Source organism: Pteropus medius, unplaced genomic scaffold, assembly GCF_902729225.1.
Source record: "Pteropus medius unplaced genomic scaffold, Ma_sr-lr_union100, whole genome shotgun sequence".
Classification (NCBI taxonomy): Eukaryota; Metazoa; Chordata; class Mammalia; order Chiroptera; family Pteropodidae; genus Pteropus; species Pteropus medius.
The window spans coordinates 51,070,441-51,090,450 of NW_024340849.1; the positions used below are offsets into that span (position 1 = coordinate 51,070,441).

General features: G+C 37.0%; 1 protein-coding gene and 1 pseudogene across 1 annotated transcript in view; one reads left to right on the top strand and one right to left on the bottom strand.

The window, feature by feature from the left end:
• LOC120589338 (importin subunit alpha-1-like) overlaps positions 1-20,010 on the top strand; it is a 62,427-nt gene continuing 42,417 nt past the window's right edge. Inside the window, 5 exon segments of the mRNA XM_039846898.1 lie at positions 1-82; positions 85-251; positions 253-1,012; positions 1,015-1,416; positions 19,303-19,355. Of these exon segments, the coding sequence (XP_039702832.1) occupies positions 1-82; positions 85-251; positions 253-1,012; positions 1,015-1,416; positions 19,303-19,355 (1,464 nt within the window).
• On the bottom strand, positions 6,567-6,685 carry LOC120590895 (uncharacterized; annotated as a pseudogene).

The following is a 20,010-nucleotide window of genomic DNA, read 5'->3' on the forward strand; positions in this document are numbered from 1 at the left end:
ATGTCCACCAACAAGAATGCTAATTCACCAGCTGCCGCCCTCAAAAGATTTAAGAACAAAGGGAAAGACAGTATAGAAATGAGGTGGCACCAATAGATGTTAATGTGGAGCTTAGGAAAGCTAAGAAGGATGACCAGATGCCGAAAAGGAGAAATGTAAGCTTGTTTCCTGATGATGCTACTTCTCCAATGCAGGAAAACTGCAACAACCAGGGCATTGTAAATTGGTTTGTTGAGGACATTGTCAAAGGCAATTGTTGCAAATAGCAGCAATTTGGAAAGACAACTCCAAGCTACTCAAGCCGCTAGGAAACTGCTTTCTAGGGAAAAACGGCCACTCTTTGCCAACATAATCTGGGCTGGTTTGATTCCAAAAGTTGTGTCCTTCTTTGGCAGAACTGATTGTAGTCCCATTCAGTTTGAATCTACTTGGCCCCTTACTAACATTGCTTCCAGAACATCAGAACAGACAAAGACTGTAGTAGATGGAGGTGCTAAACCAGCATTCACTTCTCTTTTGGTATCAATCCATGCTCACATCAATGAACAAGTCGTATGGGCTCTAGGAAACATTGCAGGTGATGGTTCAGTTTTCCGAGACTTGGTTATCAAGTAGGATGCAGTTGACCCACTGTCGGCTCTCCTTGCAGTTCCTGATATGTCATCTTTAGAATGTGTTTACTTACATAATCTTACCTGGACACTTTCAAACTTTAGTCACAATAGGAATCCTGCACCCCTGTTAGATGTTGTTGAGCAAGTTCTTCCTACTTTAGTTCGTCTTCTGCATCACGATGATCCAGAGGTATTAGCAGATAGCTTCTGGGCCATTTCCTACCTTACTGATGGTCCAAATGAACGAATTGAAATGGTCATGAAAACAGGAGTTGTGCTCCAATTTGTGAAGCTCCTAGGAGCTACTGAATTGACAATTGTGACTCCCACACTAAGAGCCATAGGAAATATTGTCACTGGGACAGATGAACAGACTCAGGTTATAATAGATGCAGGAGCATTGCCATCTTCCCCAGCCTGCTAATGAACTCCAGAACCAATATTCAGGAGAAAGCTACATGGACAATGTCAAACATCATAGTTGACCACCAGGACCAGATACAGCAAGTCATGAATCATGGATTAGTTCCATTCTTCATTGGCTTTCTCTCTAAGGCATACTTTAAGACACAAAAGGAAGTTATATGGGCTGTGACCAACTATACAAGTAGTGGAACAGTTGAACAGATTGTATACCTCGTTCACTGTGGCATAATAGAACCACTGATGAGCCTCTTACCTGTAAAAGATACCAAAATTATTCTTGGTATACCACCCTTTAAAAAATCCACACAAAAAACCTATGAGTTCAGCAAATTCTCAAGATACAAGATCAATATACAAAAAGCACTTGCATTTCTATGTAATAGCAATAAACAATTTGAAAGTGATGCTAAGAGAAATTCAATTCACAATAATAAAATACTTGAGAATAAATTTAACAAAAATGTATATGATTTGTACATGAAAACTACAAAATATTGCTGAGGAAAATTAAAGATCTAAGTGGAGAGACATCCCATGTTCATGAATTGGGACACTCAATATTGTTAAGATGTTAACATTCCTCAAACTGATCTATAGATTCAATGCTATCCCCATATAAATCCCAGCAAGCTTTCTTGAAGAAATTGACAAGCTGATCCTAAAATTTATATATCGATGCAAAGGATCCAGCATCAAACAAACATTTTATTTTTATTTTTAAAAAATTTCTCTATAGTTTTAAATAATTTTTAACTTTTTCAAACACATTGGCATACAATATAATATTAGTTTCAGGTGTACAACATGGTGATTTATACAACATTTAAATAACTTATGAAATGATCATCCTAATAAATCTAGTACTCATCTGACACCATACATACTTATTACAATATTATTGACTATATTCCTTATGCTATACTTTATGGCCCCATGACTGTTTTGTAAGTGCCAATTTGTACTTATTAATCCCTTCTCCTTTTCACTCAATTTCCAACTTCCCTCTTATTTGGCAACCATTAAAATGTTCTCTGTATCTATGAGTTTATTTCTGTTTTGTTTATTTTGTTCTTTAGATTCCACATGTAAATGAAACCATATGGCATTTGCCTTTCTCTGCTTGACTTATTCTACTCAGCAAAATAGCCTCTAGGTCCATGTTATTGCAGATGGCAAGATTTCATTCTTTTTTACGGCTGAATAATATTCCATTGTATATATGTACCACCTTCTCTTTATCTATTCATTTATTGATGAACGCCCAGGTTGCCTCCATATCTTAGCTATTGTAAATATGCTACAATGAACATATGGATTCATGTGTCTCTTCAAAGTAGTATTTTGGGTTTCTTCAAATAAATATCCAGAAGTGAGATTACTAGGTTCTTTGTCTTTTGCTATAGTCTTTGTTTTAAAGTCTATTTTATCTGGTATAAGAATTGCTACTCCAGATTTTCATTTGTTTGTTTCCTTTATCATAAAATGTCTTTTTCCATCCCTTTACTTTCAGTCTGAGTGTCTTTAAAGCTGAAGCAAGTCTCTTGTAGGCAGCATATGTATGGGTCTTGTTTTCTTATCCATTTAGCCACCCTATCTTTTGATTAGAACATTTAATCCATTTTCATTTAAAGTAATTATTGATAGGTATGTAGTTATTGCCATTTTATTTATGTTTTTTTTATCTTTTTTCTTCTTTTTTATGTTTACTTTTATAAAACTGTATCTATTTAAATTAATTTCAAGCATACAGTACATTGGTTCGAGATCTATATAGTTCATAAAATGATCCCCTCCCCCCATTACCTCCTCCCTCCTCTGGCCCTCCACCTAGCCATCATATTAATGCTAACTGCATTCCCTATGCCATGCTCTCCATTCTCGTGACCATCCATGAACTACTAATTTGTACTTCTTTAACCCTTTACCCCATTCTCCCAGCCCCCAACACCCCTCCCCTCTGTCCATTACCAGATTCTCCACTATATTTCTGAGTCTGTTTTTGATTACTATTCTTTATTTCTGTTTTTGATACATGTTTTTTCTTCTTAAAGAAGTTTCTCCAACATTTCCTGCAATACTGGCTTGGTGGTGATACATTCCTGTAGCTTATTTTTGTCTGGGAAGTTCTTCATCTGTCCTTCAACTCTAAATGATAGCTTTGCAGGATAAAGTATCCTTGGTTGTAGATCTGGGTCTTCATCCTGTCGAATATTTCTTGCCAAGACCTTCTGTCCTGCATAGTTTCTTTTGAGAAATCAGCTACCAGTCTTATGAGTGTTCTCTTATAAATAATTAACTGTTTTTCTCTTGCTGCTTTTAATATTCTTTCTTTGTATTTAACCTTTGGCATTTCAGTTATGATGTGTCTTGGTGGGGGCCTCTTTGGATTCCTGATTTTTGGAATTTTCTGAACTTCCTGGGGTTTTCTGTTCATTTCTTTCACCAGGTTAAGGAAGTTTTCCATCATTATTTCTTCAAACAGCTGTTTAACATCTTGATTTTCTTCAGTTACGGCGATCAGATGGATATTTGGATCCTTAATAGTATCCCATATGCTCCTTAAATTATTTTTATAGTCTTGTCATCTTATCTCTTGTCATTCTGATTGTGTGTCCTTGGCTTTCACATCCTCTTCATAGGGCATTTGATCCTTTTCTTTATTCACTTTGTTTATTCCTTTGTTTATTCCATTTAATATACTTCTTATCTCAGATAATGTGTTCTTACTTTCTGACTGGTTCCCTTTTATAATTTCCATTTCCATTTTTATGTTTTATCTCTTTGTTGAAGTTCTCACTGAATTCATCTACACTTCCCAAAAGTTCACTGAGCATCTTTATAATCAGTGTTTTGAACTCTGTATCTGTTAGATTGCTTGACTCCGTTATTCCTGGATCTCTGTTATGTTCTCTCATTTGGTTTCTGCATCTTTGCCTGCCTTTCTATGTTTGTTTCTATGTACTAAGCAAAGCTCCTACGTCTCCAGGTCTTATTAGAGTGGCTTTGCATGGTAGATGTCCAGTGGCACAGTCCTGAGAGCAGTTCGGCTGCAGGCCAAACTTAGCCCAAGCCTGTGCCCCTCTGGGGCCACCTGTTAAGATTTAGCAAGCAATGCACAGATGCTATGCTTATAGTTGCCTCACAAGGCCACATCAGAAACTGAGGCCAGTTTCCTCCAGTGTGAGTCTAGGAGCTGCTCAGCAAGGAGTGCCTGACTTGCTGAGGATATACCTGAACGTGGCTTGGGTGGGGCCACGAGTTGGGGGAAGTGGAGTTTCAGGGAATCCTCTGAGCAGAGTGACCTCTGTTATCCAGTTTGATGACGTCATGGCAATGGCGGCACAGTGTCAGGTGCACTGGTAGAAAGGAGGGATCATCAGGGAACAATGGATACCACCAGCATATCTGTACGAAGCCAGTCTTGCCTCAGCCCTCACTCCAACAATGTTTCCCTCTAAGTCTCTGGTGTCCCTTGCGTGCAGCCGAATTGGTGCTGGTGCTCAGGGTGAGCAGGTTCGTCACTGCGAAAATCTGCTTGTGAATACGGTCCTTTTAAGAGGCGTCTGCCACTGCCACTGCCTCTGTCTCAGCCTCTCAATACTGGGCAGCCCCGCATCCTTGCCCCGTCATACCTTCTGCCTTTGCAGGGTCCTTTCTTGGATTTCTCCCTAGCTGTATGGCTTGTTCATCAAGATCCCAAGTGATTTTTTCTTGCTGCTGCTCCTTGTTTCCACCACAACTTTGACAGAAGGAATGAACAGAGCCTCTATCATCTACGCCGTTTTTCTCAGATCCCTTCTTCTTCTTAAAGAAGTTCTAATATTTTCACTGCTTTCCTGTATTTGTTTCCATGTATTAGGTAGGACTGCTCAGTCTCCCAGTCTTAGTAAAGTGGCTTTATGTAGTAGATGTGCTGTGGGTCTTAGTGACATAGGTGCTCCTAGTGTTTCTCTTGTAGGGATAGTGTGTGCCCTCCTCTTGTAGTTGAGCCTTGGTTGCTGTTTGCATATCAGTGGGAGAAACTGACCTTAAGGCTCATTGGTTGTGAGGAGTGGCTGGTGAGGGGCTGACCCTGTGGAGTAGGATTCAATTTAGAAGTAAGAGATTCCCAGGGTTCTTTTACCTGGCAGGGAATGACTTCTAGGCAATGACCCAGCAGTTTATAGTAAATATGAAGATGGGGTCATTTGCTGGCCAGGGCATCCAGTGCTAAGATGACTGCCTGAAATTTGCCCAAGTATGCTGTTGTTTGGGTCCCATCCCTTATTAGGGATATCCTGACTAATGGAAAGTAGCACATTCCACCGAGTTCCATCACATATGACGGTTAGTAGTGCCACTTGTATTGTCCACAAATTCCCGTTGCTGCTCGCTCAGTTAATCCCAAGGGGCTCCCTAGGTAGCCAAAGGGGGTCTAAGGGAGGAGTGACTCTTGCAGCAATATGACATTTGGCAAAGGACTGAGGACAGGAGATGCTACCCTCTCCTGCAGATGGACTATACCAAAAGGCCCTTTGGATCCATCTTTTCTTAAAGAAGACTTGGTGGCCATGCCAGGCTTATGGGGTGCTCTTTCCATTACCCAAAGCATAATAGGCATCTGGGTATCGAGGGTCACAGGCTCAGGTTCTGTGAGAGCCTCTGTTTTCAAGGAAGCCCAGTAAGTAGCTGGCCTTTTGTTGTTTTATAGCACAAGGTCAAGAGGAGCAGTTTCTTGCATTAAACACCCATGCAACTTATGGCCATTATAAGTGGAACCGAGACCCCAGGATGCCTAAGAAAAGGTTGTCAAAGACTTGAGAGTGAAGGAGTTGTGAGGGCACTAACAAGAATGCCTATTGTTTTTAATTTAGAAGTAAAATTTGTAAAGGAGGAATATGTTTACCACCAGAACCCGAAAAGGAATAAAGGATGTTGGATGACATGTCCAATGAATTTCAAATGAATTTCCTTGGAAGAGGATATCCTCAATGTAATGTCATACCTGTGTTCCTGGACAAAGGAGGATCTTTTGCAGATCTTACCTGGAAAGATTGTGTGTGATGGCATAGCTGTGAATGTGCCCTGTAGGGAACCTGGAAAAGGAGGTGAAGGCAAACTACAGCTAAGAAGCATTGAACAATCATTAAACACAACATATTAGCCAAATCTATAAGAAAATATTTACAGGTTGTTGGTTGGAGAGAATCGGGAATTTTAATAACATTGGATGTTGGGTACGGGGTCTTAAGGGATGTGTGTCACAGCATTAATGTTGTAGTCATCCAATATAAGGCACCATTTATTTTTTCCATGTATAATAACAGGCAAACTTAGGCTGTCAAATGGAGAAGCAATCAGGATAATCATCCCTTTATTCATAAGGTTTTATATACTGTACTAAGTTTTAATCTTTTGGAAAGCCCTGTTTTCTCAATCAATTCCTTTACATTGAGTCATATTAACTATCTTAACTGGGAGTCTGTAGGAATCCCATTTTATCAAGCGAATTCTAAATACTAAAGACTTACTTTAATTTTTTTTTAATGCCTATAGCACTTGGTATTCCTAGGTGGTCTCCCATCCAAGTACTAACCAGGCCCGCCCCTGCTCAGCTTCTGAGATCAGACGAGATTGGGCACGTTCAGGGTGGCGTGGCCGTAGATGACTTACTTTAATTTTTACTTGTTATTCATTATGTATGTGTTATAGCACCTATGGCCGATATGGGATATTTTAGGGCAATTAGTATTATGAATATAGGAATTTTAGGCAAGGCTATATAAATGAGGTATACCTATTTTTCTCTATCTTTAGCTACTTTCTTAATATTATAGGAATCTTTTAGTGGCATTCACAGGTATAAGTATAATTTGAGCCTCAGAATTTATTAAGCCCGTGACATTTTGTCAACTGATGCATTTTAGCAAATGCTAAAGTTAATTTAGAACCTATGTTGGAGAGGCTCAAAAGCCAATCGGCACCCTTTTAATCTTTTATGTAAATTTTTTAGTATATAAATTTTATTATATATTTGTTTTACATATATATACTGTATATAATGTTATGTAAATTTTAGTAAAGAAATTTTGGATTTCCAGTGAGTCAAATTATAGATCTTTCTTTTAATTATATTATTTATTTATTATATTTATATGTAATTTATTTAGTTACCTTCCCTTCACTTTATTTAAGATTGTCTCTCTATCCGTCTCTCTGTCTCTCTCTGTCTTTCTCCTTCCTTCCTTCCCTTCCTCCCTCACCTTTCTCTTTCTATTATAGACTTTTAGCCGCCTGAAGCCTCTGTTTTTAGTTTCTGTCTCTTGCTAATAAGAGGAAAAGGGGAGGCCCTGGTGACTCTAGTCAGCAGACTCCCCCTGGGAAGAGAGAGAAGCCCCTGACTCAGCATAATCAGTCCCCATACCCTCTTCATTTCCTAATCTAAACCTTCTAGAATAGTTTATATTTCTAAGTGAGTAAAATTTTTCCTTTTTTCTCTCCTCTTTTTTTTCCTCCTGTCTGTCCCTGGCCCTTTTATCTCCTCTTTTTCCTTTGGATGTTGATCTGAAAGCTCCTGGTGATGCTCCATATTCTCTTTTTAGGTGTTTTCCTAGAACTCAGAGGGGCTGGAGTTTACTTCAGAGACAGCAGTAGTGGCATCAACTTTATCAGTTTTTAGTAAACGTTTTGTTTGGCGCATGAGACCATTTGCTGTTAAGTGCCAGCTCTCAAGAGAGTCCTTACTCACTGATTAGGTGTTTCGTAATCTTCTATTAGTTGGACAACTTTTTCCAGTGGTTTGGGGAGAGTTGAATCCAGATGCTCTTTTCCCTTCCCCTTTCTCATTAAAAAGTGAGCCACTGGTGTCTAGGGATGGAGCTTTTTATATGCCCCTGGGTCAGAAAATGAACTGCCACAGCAGCAAGCAGACAACAGCAAGCAGACAACAGCAGGAAAATTTGTGTCCTGGAAAACAGCACTCGTGGGTTGCCATGAGGAAGCCCTCACACCGACCCCATGGATGACCTGAAACACATGAGTGAGCATTAGGTGGAACATCTTCCCACTACTCTGCAAACAACCCAAACTTTAGCTCAGCAAACTCAGAGGGAAAGGGGGCAGTCATTTATCGAGTTGCCCCAGGAGAATATAATATTTCGGATACCAGACACTTTCATCTGAATGACTCAGATGCCCACCAATTGTCAGTGCCCTGTCACTGGATCAAACTTATCCCATAGCAGTAGGAGGATAGTCACTCCTTGTCCCCTTCAGAGGGACCTTTTCCAGAAATCGATATGGCCAATTACCTATACACACCAGGGGCTCTGTCCTGGATCCTGACGGTCTACCCATGGGAGAAACATGGAAGAATGTGTTGTGTGTCCGCAGGTGTTCAGTTCCAGATATTGACATTCCAGCCTGTGTAGTAGCTGGAGAAAACTCGCTTTTCTAGCTCCTTAATTTTAGGTTAGGAATTATGGCAACATTCGACAAAAACCCCAGGAGTACATTGCAGTAATCATCAGGCAGCAAGCACTCCAACAAGCAGCCATGCCATCCTACATTTAAGGGTATTTCATTCTTGCTATTGTGGCGATTGGGATAGTTTGTATATTCTATATGCAAGTACCTTATACAATACAATATAAGTGGGTACCTTACTACTTCTGCTTGTGAATATTTTTCAGTGAAGGAGTTTTCTAATTTCCATCAATAAATGCTCACAAAATATCACCTGAAGTGCTTGAAAACATGCTTTTTCCTTGGGCCTATCCTTGACATATTGACTCAAAATGTAGTGGAGTATGTCCCCATAAACATCAAAATTTGAAAAACACTGCTTTAATTTTTCATACCCCTAGAAAATAAAAAAGAATGTTTTCTTTTACAGCTTCCCCCCTTTTTTTGTAAACAGGGATTATCTAATCTGTTAGACAGATGGATCCACTAAATTAGAGTTTGGAGGCTACTTAATCATTTTCATTCTTATATTATCTTATGTTTCAACACAATTACTTAGATTGTTGTGAGCAATCTCTGACCTTTGCTTAGAGTCCTTCATTATGTGGATGTTATTTCAGGTACATGTATATTCATGTGTGTTCCTTATCATTGGTTTTAAGAAATTTCATTATGTCGTTTTCTTCATATTTCTTGTGCTTGAAGTTTATTGAGCTTTTTGGGGGTATGAGTTTATTGTCTTATCAAATTTGGAAAACTTTTGTCCATTATTTCTTCAAACAGTTTTTTCAGTCTCTCCACTTTCTCATCTCTCTTTTGGAGATTCCAATTATATGTATATTAGATAACTTAATATTGTTCTATAGCTTACCGATGTTCTGTTCATTAATTTTTAGTTTTTCCTTTTTGCATCTCATAGTTTCTATAGCCATGTCTTCAGATTGACTGATCTTTCCTTCTATAATATCTAATTTGTAATTAATTCTATCCAGAATATTTCTTTCTTGTTTCAATAATTTTAGTTTTCATCTCTAGAAGTTCAGTCTCTCTCTCCTCTCTCTCTCTCTCTCTCTCTCTCACACACACACACACACACACACACACACACACCTTCCATGTTTCTACTTAACATGCTACATTTGCTTTTAGCTTCTTGAGCACATAGATTACAGCTATAATAACTATTTTAATATCTTTAGCTACTAGTTCTATCACCTGTGTAATTATTGCTGGTTAGTTTCTATTTAATTTTTTCTACTTCTTTGCATGTCTGATAATTTTTCATGTCAGACATTATAAATTTTACCATGCTAGGTGCCAGATATTTTTGTATTCCTTAATATATTTTAACAATTTCGAGTTTTGTTTTTGGACTTGGGAAGAGTTTGATCTTTCAAGTTTTGCTTTGAAGGTTCTTTATCTTCAAATTAATATTAGGTTGTTTCCTCTTGCACATCTGCATATCTCAGCTACATTTTGAGGGAAATCCTCTGCAGATTTCTAGTTATCTCTCTGTGTAGCAATCTCTTCTCTGGTATTCTGCATTGAGAATTCTATCTGCTTTGAATCCTATCTGTGCCTGATTCCTGACTAGCTGACTAGCCTGACTAATTGCCTGACTCCTCATACTCTTAACTGCTCCTCAACTCAGGGACACTACCTGTGTTCACCTGTTCTGCATCACAGCCTGAACACTCTTTCTAGGTAGTATAAGCTAGGGGCAATCATAGGACTCACCTCTTTTCTTCACCATCTCCCAAGAATAACTATTCTCCATTGCCTGATGTCCAATGTCTTAAAAACCATGTGTTTTTTGTCCAGATTTTAGTTGTTTTGGGCAAAAGGCAAATCCATTTCCTATTACTCCATTTTGACTGCAAGGAAAAGCCATGTGTGGACGGTTTTTGTAAGTGCTTACTAACCAACAATGGCTGAAGTACAGAGCTTGCAAGTGATTTACCTATTCAAAAAATTGGACAGGTTTAAGTTTACCCATAGACTAGGACAATGTTGCTCTCATTTATTATCATCATGAAGTGTGGGAGACTGGGAAAGACTGCATCCTACATGAACAGTACCTAACTGCAATGTATTTTATCTATGCACCTGTAGAAATACATCCCTCAGGAACACAGCACCAACTGAGTGTGTGGATAGAAATGTGGCATGGTATTTTGCAGTTTCAAACTCTTCTCTCAGGGCGGATTTCTATCTGTTTATTGCAAAAAATAAAAATTTAGCTCAGGCAACTTGGACAAGAATCCTGATCTTTTCAGCTATAACCTACATGGCTTGTGGCAAGTAATTTAACCATGGCAAGTCACTTAACTATCATTTTTTGACTGCACAATGATATTCTAACAATCTAATGAGATTGTGAAAAAATAAAGAAAAATAAAAAATGCTTTGAAAACTAAGAAGAATACAACTATTTAAATTATTTTTTCTTTCTTTCTTTTCTTTTTTTTCTTAAACTATCTCCATTGTCATGATTTATTTGCTAGGATTCCAAATGTTGCACGGTATGACAAATGCTGGGAATGGATTGTCCTTGTCTGACCCATGTGAAATTAATACTTTCCTCTTCTTCCTTTATATTTTGTTTAGCAAACAAACTGGAATTAGGAAATTTTTTTGGAGCGTATGCTATTTGAAGAGAAATTTATTAACATGTTAGATATTGAAATATATGGTAAGGGAAAATTATGTGTATTTGATTTTAAGAGACCTGGTTAAGAACCCTGGCCTCACCTCTTACAAGCGGGGTAACCTTGGTCAAATTTCTTATTTCTTTGAAATTTCATTTCTTTCATATGGAATGGGGCTTATAATACCCACTTAGTATGACTGGTATAGGGAGTAAATGAATATTTACCTACCCATCTATCCTCTATCTATAGACCAAGTTAACAACATATAGTAGATTCTCAGTAATGTTTATGGAGACATTAACATTTTGATATTTGGCAACTAATATTGCATTTAAAATTTTTTCACATCTTCATTTTTTTAATAATAGATTTTTTTGAGATATAATTCACATACCATAAAATTTGCCCCTTTAAAGTTTACAGTGATGTGTTTTAGTACATTTACAAGGCTGTACAACCATAAACACTTTCTAATTTTAGAATATTTTCATCATTCCAAAAAGGAACCCTATACCCATAAGCATTCACTCCACACTCTCCCCTCCCACCAGCACTTGACAACCACTGATGCAATTTCTGTCTCTATGGATTTGCCTGTTCTGGACATTTTATATAATTAGAACTATGTACTATCTAACCTTTTGTGAATACTTAGGATTTTGATAGAAATTGTTCCGAATCTATAGATCGATTTGAAGAGGACTATCATCCTAACAATATTTTGTGTTCCAATGCACGAAGGTAGACTGTCTTTCCATTTATTTAGACCCTTCATTTATTTCAACAATATTTTGTAGTTGTCAATGTACAAATCTTGCACTATTTTGTTAAGTTTATTCCTATGTTTTATTCTTTTTGATGCTATTGTAAACAGAATGATTTTCTTAATTCAATTTTCAATTACTTATCATTGGTATATAGAAATAAAATTGATTTTTGTATGTTGATCCTGTATCCTGCAATTGTGCTGAATTTATTTTTTAGTTCTAATAACTTTATTGAATTTGTTAGGGTTTCCATCTTTTAACTGAGATGTGTTTGCTTCTTCCTTTCCAATCTGAATACCTTCTGTATTCTTGTATAATTAGGGCCTACTTGCCCTAATTAGAATCTCTGATACAATTTTAAATAGAAATGGCAAGAGTAAACATCCTTGCCATGTTCATGATCTTAAGGAGGAAAACATTGTTTTTTATCAAGTGTAATGTTAGCTGTGTGTTTTTCATAGGTGCCCTTAATTAGGTTGAGAATGTTTCCTATTATTCTTATTTTGGTGTGTGTGTGTGTGTGTGTGTGTGTGTGCGCGCGCACGTGTTTAATCATAAAACGATGTTTGTCAAGTGATTTTTATGCATCTATGGACACGATCATGTGATTTCCCCCCTTTGTTCTATTAATATGATGTATTGCCATCAATTGACTTTCATATTTTAAACCATCATTGTGTTCCTGAGATAAATCATACTTGGTCATGATGTATAATCCTTTTAATATGCTGTTGACTTGGTTTACTAGTATTTTGTTGAGGATATCTGTATTCATAAGAAATGTTGATCTATGGTTTTTCTTATGATATCTTTGTCAAGTTTTGATATTGGGGAAACACTGGCCTCATAGAATAAACTGAGAATTGTTTTCTCCCCTTCCATTCTTTGGAAGAGTTTGTAAAGGACTGATGTTAATTCTTTAATTGCCTGGTGAAATTCACCAATACCAACAGATAAGCTTGGGTGGGAAGTTTTTTGATGACTATTTCAGTCTCTATTTTAGGTCTATTTCTAGATTTCCTATTTCTATTCTTCTTGAGTTAGTTTCAGTAATTTGTGTCTTTGCGGGAATTTATTCATTTTTTCTAGATTACCTAATATTTTGGCATATTTTGGTATATGTTGTTCACAGTATTCTTATGTACTTCATTTTTATTTCTGTAGTGACCTCTCTTTCTTTTATACCATATTTTAGTAATTTGAGTCTTTTCTTTTTCTCCTTTGGTCAGTCTAGCTAAAGGTTTGTTAATTTCCTTGGTATTTTCAAAGAATCAATTTTTTATTTTCTTGATATCTGTTGTTTTTCTATTTTCTATTTTTCTTATTTTCACTCTAATTTTATTATTTCTTTCCATATGCTTGTTTTAGATTTTATTTGCTCCTTTTTTTTTCTAGTCTCTTAAGTTTTAAAGTGAGATCTTTTTTCTTTTTCAATGAATGCATTTACAGCTATACTTTCCTTATTTTAAGCACTGCTTTTGCTGCATTCCATAAGTTTTCGTATACAGTACTTTTGTTTTCATTAATTTAAAAATATTGTGTAATATTCCTTTTGATTTCTCCTTTTACCAGTTGGATATTAAGGAATATGCTGTTTAATTTTCACATATCTGTGAATTCCCCAAATTTCCTTCTGTTATTTTTTTCATAATGATACTTTATTTTATTATTAGCTTCAGGTATATAGTACATTGGCTAAACAGTTATATACCTTATGAAATGATCTGCCCGATTACTCTATCATCCATCTGGCTCTACATAGCCATTATAATACTATTAACTACATTCCCTATGCTGTACTCCCCATCTCCGTGACCATCTTTCAACTACTAATTTGTTCCTCTTTACCCATTCACCCCTTTTTTTCAGCTGCCCTCCCCTCTGGCAGTCACCAGAATGTTCTCTGTATTTGTGAGTCTGTTTTCATTTAGTTTGTTCTTTTTGTTCCTTAGATTCACATATAAGTGAAATCATATGCAATTTATCTTTCTCTGTCTGACTTATTTCACTCAGGATAACAACTCCTAGGTCCAACCAGGTCATTGCAAATGGTAGGATCTCACTTTTTTTTTTATGGCTGAATAATATTTCATTGTATATATGAACCATAACTTCTTTATCCAGTCGTCTGTCGATAGGCATTTAGGTTGCTTTCATATCCTGGCTATTGTAAGTAGCATTGCCATGAACATAGGGGTACATAGATCTTTATAAATTAGTGTTTTGGTTTTCTTAGGATAAATACACAGAAGTGCAATTACTGGGTCAAAAGGAAGATCCATTTTTTGAGGAACCTCCAGACTGTTTTCCATAGTGACTCTATCAATTTTCAATCTCACCTTCAGTGTATAAGGATTCCCTTTTTTCCACATCCTCACCAACACTTGTTTTTTGATTTATTGTTGATAGTCATTATGATAGGTGTTAGGTGATATCTCATTGTGGTTTTAATTTTCATTTCCTTTATGATTAATGACACTGAGCAACTTTTCATATGTCTATTGGCCATCTGTATTTCCTCTTTGGAGAAATACCTATTCAAGTCTTCCGCCCATTTTTAAATTGGATTATTTGTGTTTTTGTTGTTGAATTGTATGAGATCTTTATAAATCTTGAATATTAACCCCTTATCAGATGTATCATTGGCTAATATCTACTCTTATTCCATAGGTTGTCTTTTTGTTTTGTTTATGGTTTCCTTTGCTGTGCAAAATTTTTTAGGTTGATGTAATCCCATTTGTTTATTTTTCCTCTTATTTCCCCTGCCTAAGGACATATTATCAGAAAAGAAATTACTAGTAGCAATATCAGAGAGTTTACTGCCTATGTTTTCTTCTATGGTTTTGGGTCCTACATATAAGTCTTTAATCCATTTTGAGTCTATTTCTGTATATGGTATAAGAAGGTGGTCCAGTTTCATTTTTTTTTCATGTACCTGTTCAGTTTTCCCAACACCATTTATTAAAGAGACTGCCTTTACCCCACTGTATATTCTTGCCTCCTTTGTCATATTTTAAATGAGCATATAGGTATGGGTTTTTTTCTGGGCTCTCTATTCTGTTCCGTTGATCCATGTATCTGTTTTTATGTCAGTGCCATGATGTTTCAATTACTGTAGCCTTGTTGTATAGTTTGATACTAGGTAGTGTGATGCCTTTAGCTTTGTTCTTTCTCAAGATTGCCATGGCTATTAGGAACACTGTAAATGGGGTAGTTTTCTTAATTTCTCTTTCTGAACGATGGTCATTTGCGTATAAAAATGCAACTGACTTCTGGATATTAATCTTGCATCCTGCTACTTTACTGAATTCATTAATCAGTTCTAAGAGATTTTGGTGGAATTTTTAGGGTTCTCTCTATATAGAATTATGTCATCTGTAAATAATGACCCTTTTATTTCTTTCTTTCCAATTTGGATGCCTTTTATTTCTCTTTCTTTGATTGTTATAGCTAGGACTTCCAATACAATGTTGAACAGAAGTGGTGAATGTCTTGATCCTAATCTTAAGGAAAACACTTTTTGCCTTTCCCTAAGAAGTGTGATGTTAGCTATAGGTTTGTCATATGTGATCTTTATCATTTTGAGGTATATTCCCTCTGCTCCTACTTTGCTGAGAGTTTTTATCATAAAGGGATGCTGGATTTCATCAAATGCTTTTTTTTTTTAAATCTATTGCTATGATCATATGATTTTTATCTTTCATTTTGTTAATGTGGTATATTACCTTAATTGACTTATGAATATTAAACCAACATTATATCCCAGGAATAGATCCAACTTGATCATGGCGTATGATATTTTCAATGTATTGCTGAATTTGCTTTGCTTGTATTTTGTTGAGGATTTTTGCATAAATGTTTATCAGGGATATTGGCCTATAGTGTTCTTTTTTTGTAATGTCTGTCTAGTTTTGGAATCAAGTTAATGGTCTCATAAAAGGAATTAGGGAGACTTGAATTCCCTCTCTTGAATTTTTTGGAATAGTTTGAGAATAATAGATGTTAGTTCTTCTTTCTTAAATGTTTGGTAAAATTTACCTATGAGGCCATCTGGTTCAGGACTTTTGTTTTGGGGAGTTTTTTGTTTCATTGGTGATAATTGGTTGGTTCAAATTTTCTGTTTCTTATTGACTCAGTTTTAGGAGATTGTATGTTTCTAGGTATCTCTTTCTTTCAGATTTTCTAATTTGGTGGTATATAATTGCTCATAATATTTTCTTATGATGCTTTATATTTTTTGTGGAGTCTGTAGTTACTTCTTTTTCATTTCTGATTTTATTTTTTAAAATCCTATCTCTTTTTCTTGTTGAGTCCAGTTAAGGGTTTATCAGTTTTGTTTATCCTTTCAAAGAACCAGCTCTTAGTTTTGCTAATCTTTTGTATTGTTTTTCTAGACTCTATTTCATTTATTTCTGCTTTGTTCTGTATTGTTTCCTTCCTTCCACTCACTTTGGGCTTTTTTTTTTTTTTTTTTTGCTGTTCTTTTTCTTTCTTTTTAAGTGTAAGGTTAGTTTTTTTTTTTGAGCTTTCTTGTTTCTCGAGGTAGACCTGTATTGCTATGAGTTTTCCTCTTAGGACTGCTTTTGTTGTGTCCCATACATTTTGAGCCTTTGTGTTTTCATTTGCCTCTAGATATCATTTGATTTTTTCCTCGATATCATTGTTAACTCATTTATTGTTTAGTAGCATGTTATTTAGCCTCTGTGTACTTGTGTATTTTCCAGTTATTTTTTGTAGTTATTTTTAGTTTCACACCATTGTGATCAGAGAAGACAGTTGATATGATTTCAATCATCTTACATTTATTGATACTTGTTTTGTGTCCTAACATGTGATCTGTCCAGGAAAATATTTCATATGTTTTTGAGAAGAATGTATATTCTGCGGCTTTGGAGTGAAATGCTCTAAAAAATATCAATTGAATAAATCCACCTGGTCTAGTATGTCATTTAAGCCCACTGATTCCTTGTTGATTTTCTTTCTGGAAGAGCTGTCCATTGGTGTCAATGGGTGTTGAAGTCCTCTATTATGAGTATATTACTATCGATCTCTCACTAACATGTCAATTAATAATTGCTTTATGTACATAGGTGCTCCTATTTTGGGTGTGTATATGTTTACTATGGTTATGTCTTCTTGTTTTACTGATTCCTTTCTCATTATGTAATGCTCTTCTTTATCTCTTATTATAGTCTTTGTTTTAAATTCTATTTTGTCTGATATAAGTATTGCTACCCAGCTCTTTTTTTTTACTTCCATTTGCATGAAATATCTTTATCCAACCCTTTACTTTCAGTTTGTGTGTGCCATTTGATCTAAAGTGGGTATCTCGCAGACAGCATACATTTGGGTTTTGTCTTTTCCATTTGCCTATCCTATGTCTTTTGATCAGAGCATTTAATCCATTTACTTTTAAAGTAGTTATTGATAGGTACATGGTTATTGATATTTTATTTTTCACATTTATGGGAGGGTTGTTGTTGTTGTTCTTGCTTCTTCTTCTTTTTACATAAGTCCCCTTAACATTTTTTTTTTTTGTAATACTAGTTTGTTGGTGATGAACACCTAAAGCTTTTTCCTGTCTGAGAAGCTCTTTATCTACTTTCTATTTTAAATGATAGCCTTGTGGGTAGCGTATTCTTGGTTGTAAATTCTTGTGGTTTTTTTTTTTTATTACTTTGAATATTTCTTGCCGGTCTCTTTTCTGGTCTACAAAGTTTCTGTTGAAAAATCAGCAGATATTCTTATGGGGGTACCCTTGTATGTAACTAGTTGTCTTTCTCTTGCTACTTTTAAAATTCTCTTTTGGTTTTTAACCTTTGGCATTTTAATGATGATGTGTCTTGGTGTGGGTCTGTTTGAGTTTCTCTTGCTTCAGTCTATTTGTGCTTCCTGAACTTGTATGTTTAATTTCTTTGCCAGGTTAAGAAAGTCTTCTCTCATTATTTCTTCTTATAGATTCTCAATCCTTTGCTCTCTCTCTTCTCCTTCTGGTACTCCTATGATGCGGATCTTGTTACACTTGATGTTATCTCATATGTCTCTTAAACTATCTTCATTTTTAAATTATTTTTTTCTTTTTGCTGTTCCAACTGGGTATTTTCTGTTACCTCATCTTCCAACTCAATGATTCGATCTTCTGCTTCATCAATCTACTATTGATTCTTTCTAGTGTATTCCTCATTTCTGACTGGTTCTTTTTTTTATGCTTACATCTCTCTGTAAAAGTTCTCATTGAGAACATCTACTCTCCCCTTAAGTTAATGAAACATCCTTATAACCATTGTTTTGAACTCTGTCTCTGATGAGTTGTTTGCTTCCATTTCTTTTAGATTATTTTCTGGAGTATTCTCCTGCTGTTTCATTTATGGCATGTTTCTTTGTTTTCTCATTTTAGCTGTCTCTCTGTGTTCATTTATATGTCTTAGCAAGATTTGTTTTGTCTCATACTTGGTCAGCTGGCCTTATATAGTAGATGTCCTGTGTGGCTTAGTGGCACAGTCTCCTTAATCACCTGTGCCAGGGGCTCTGGACATGTTGTTTGTGTGGATTGTATGTGTTTCCTGTTGTAACTAAGCCTTTATTGCTGTTAGCACATCAGTGGATGAGATTGATTCTCAGGTTGCTTAATTATGAGAACTGGCTATGCCCACAAGGTATTTTCTGCTGTGTAGTGACTGACCCCATGGAATGAGATTTGCCCTAGCAGGTTTGTTTACTTGTTGAGACCACCTTTGGGTGAATCACATATGAGCCTAGTCAGGAGCTGCTCTGTTGTGGTCTGATGCTAGCCTCTGGATGTGTTAGTTTTATGGCCCCTTGGGAAGGGCTCACTGGTAAGCCGAGATCAGCTACTGCCTTTAATTGCTTGGTGCTACCTGGTGGGAGCTGCAGAGTGATCCACATATTGTTGCTGCCTATGCTAGATCTATAGGCAAGTGGAAAAGACGCTTTTAGGTGAGGTCCAGTTTCCCCCAGTACTGAGCCTGGGGTAGTTTAGCAGAAGGACCCGTGCACTACAAGGCTTGAGGCTGCCTGTCAGTTGCCTGTAAGACTCTGTTACTGGAAGAGCCTTTGGGTGTTACATGAGTTGGGTGGTGCAGGGACCCAGAGAATCACCAGGATATATTGAGCAGATTTCCCCTGGCCACTGCAGTGTCAGTTTTCATGCCAGCACTGTGTCTTTGACTTCTTGTATAAGTCTCAGTTTGCAGTAAAGCCAACCACTGCTTGCCTTGGGCCTGCACACACCTGAGATCTGTTCAAGAAATACTGTAGCTCGGGTGCAGGTTTGGGGGCAGGGTTTCTAGCCTGCCGCTAAAAGTCTCTCCCAGGATTCATGGGCTTTGCATGGGTTGCACAAACTGAGTGCTGTTGTTTGCTGTTGAATTTGTGTCTCAGGTACAGAAACAGCACAGAGTGGGGCTGGCTGCCTGGAAACAGGCTTTCCATTGGTAATTTGTGGGTTGGGTAGGGAGGAGTCTCAGGGAGATGTGGGGCCATCAGGCTGATACAGCATCAGATTTGCTGCCAGTTCTGAGTCCACGGGTTCCTGCAAAAGTCATAGGTCACAGCAAGACTAGCTGCCATCTATGATGGGTCCACTGATCCCTGTGATCCTCCCAAGCCATACAGTAGTTCATTCTGGCGGTAATGATCTGCTAGTAACTGTTTTCCCTGAAATGCATGCACAGTGGTAGCCAAGGTCTGATGCCTGAGCAGAATGCGTGGCTCCACAAAGAGGCAGGGCAGAGTGGTTTTCTGGCCATGGGCTGCCCTGAGCAATTTTGGGGTTGGTTGTGGTGGGCTGATCTCTCTGGGCCAATGCAGCTTCAGAATTGGGTGTGCGGGGGGAGGATTCAACACAAACAAGATGGAGCCTGTCTGTAGTCTGCTCTGGAGCAGAGCCTGATAAAAGAACAATGGTAGCTGTCCCTCTAGCCTTTGCTTCGGAACCATACAATGCAGTCTTTCCCCATATGTCTCTTGTGCCTCCTGAGTCATTGACCCACTACAGATGCCCAGGGTACATATCCTTGTGCAAGTGAATCTGTGAGCGGACCTTTTAAGTGGGGCATCTGGGATTTCAGTTTCCTTCTGTCTCACCCG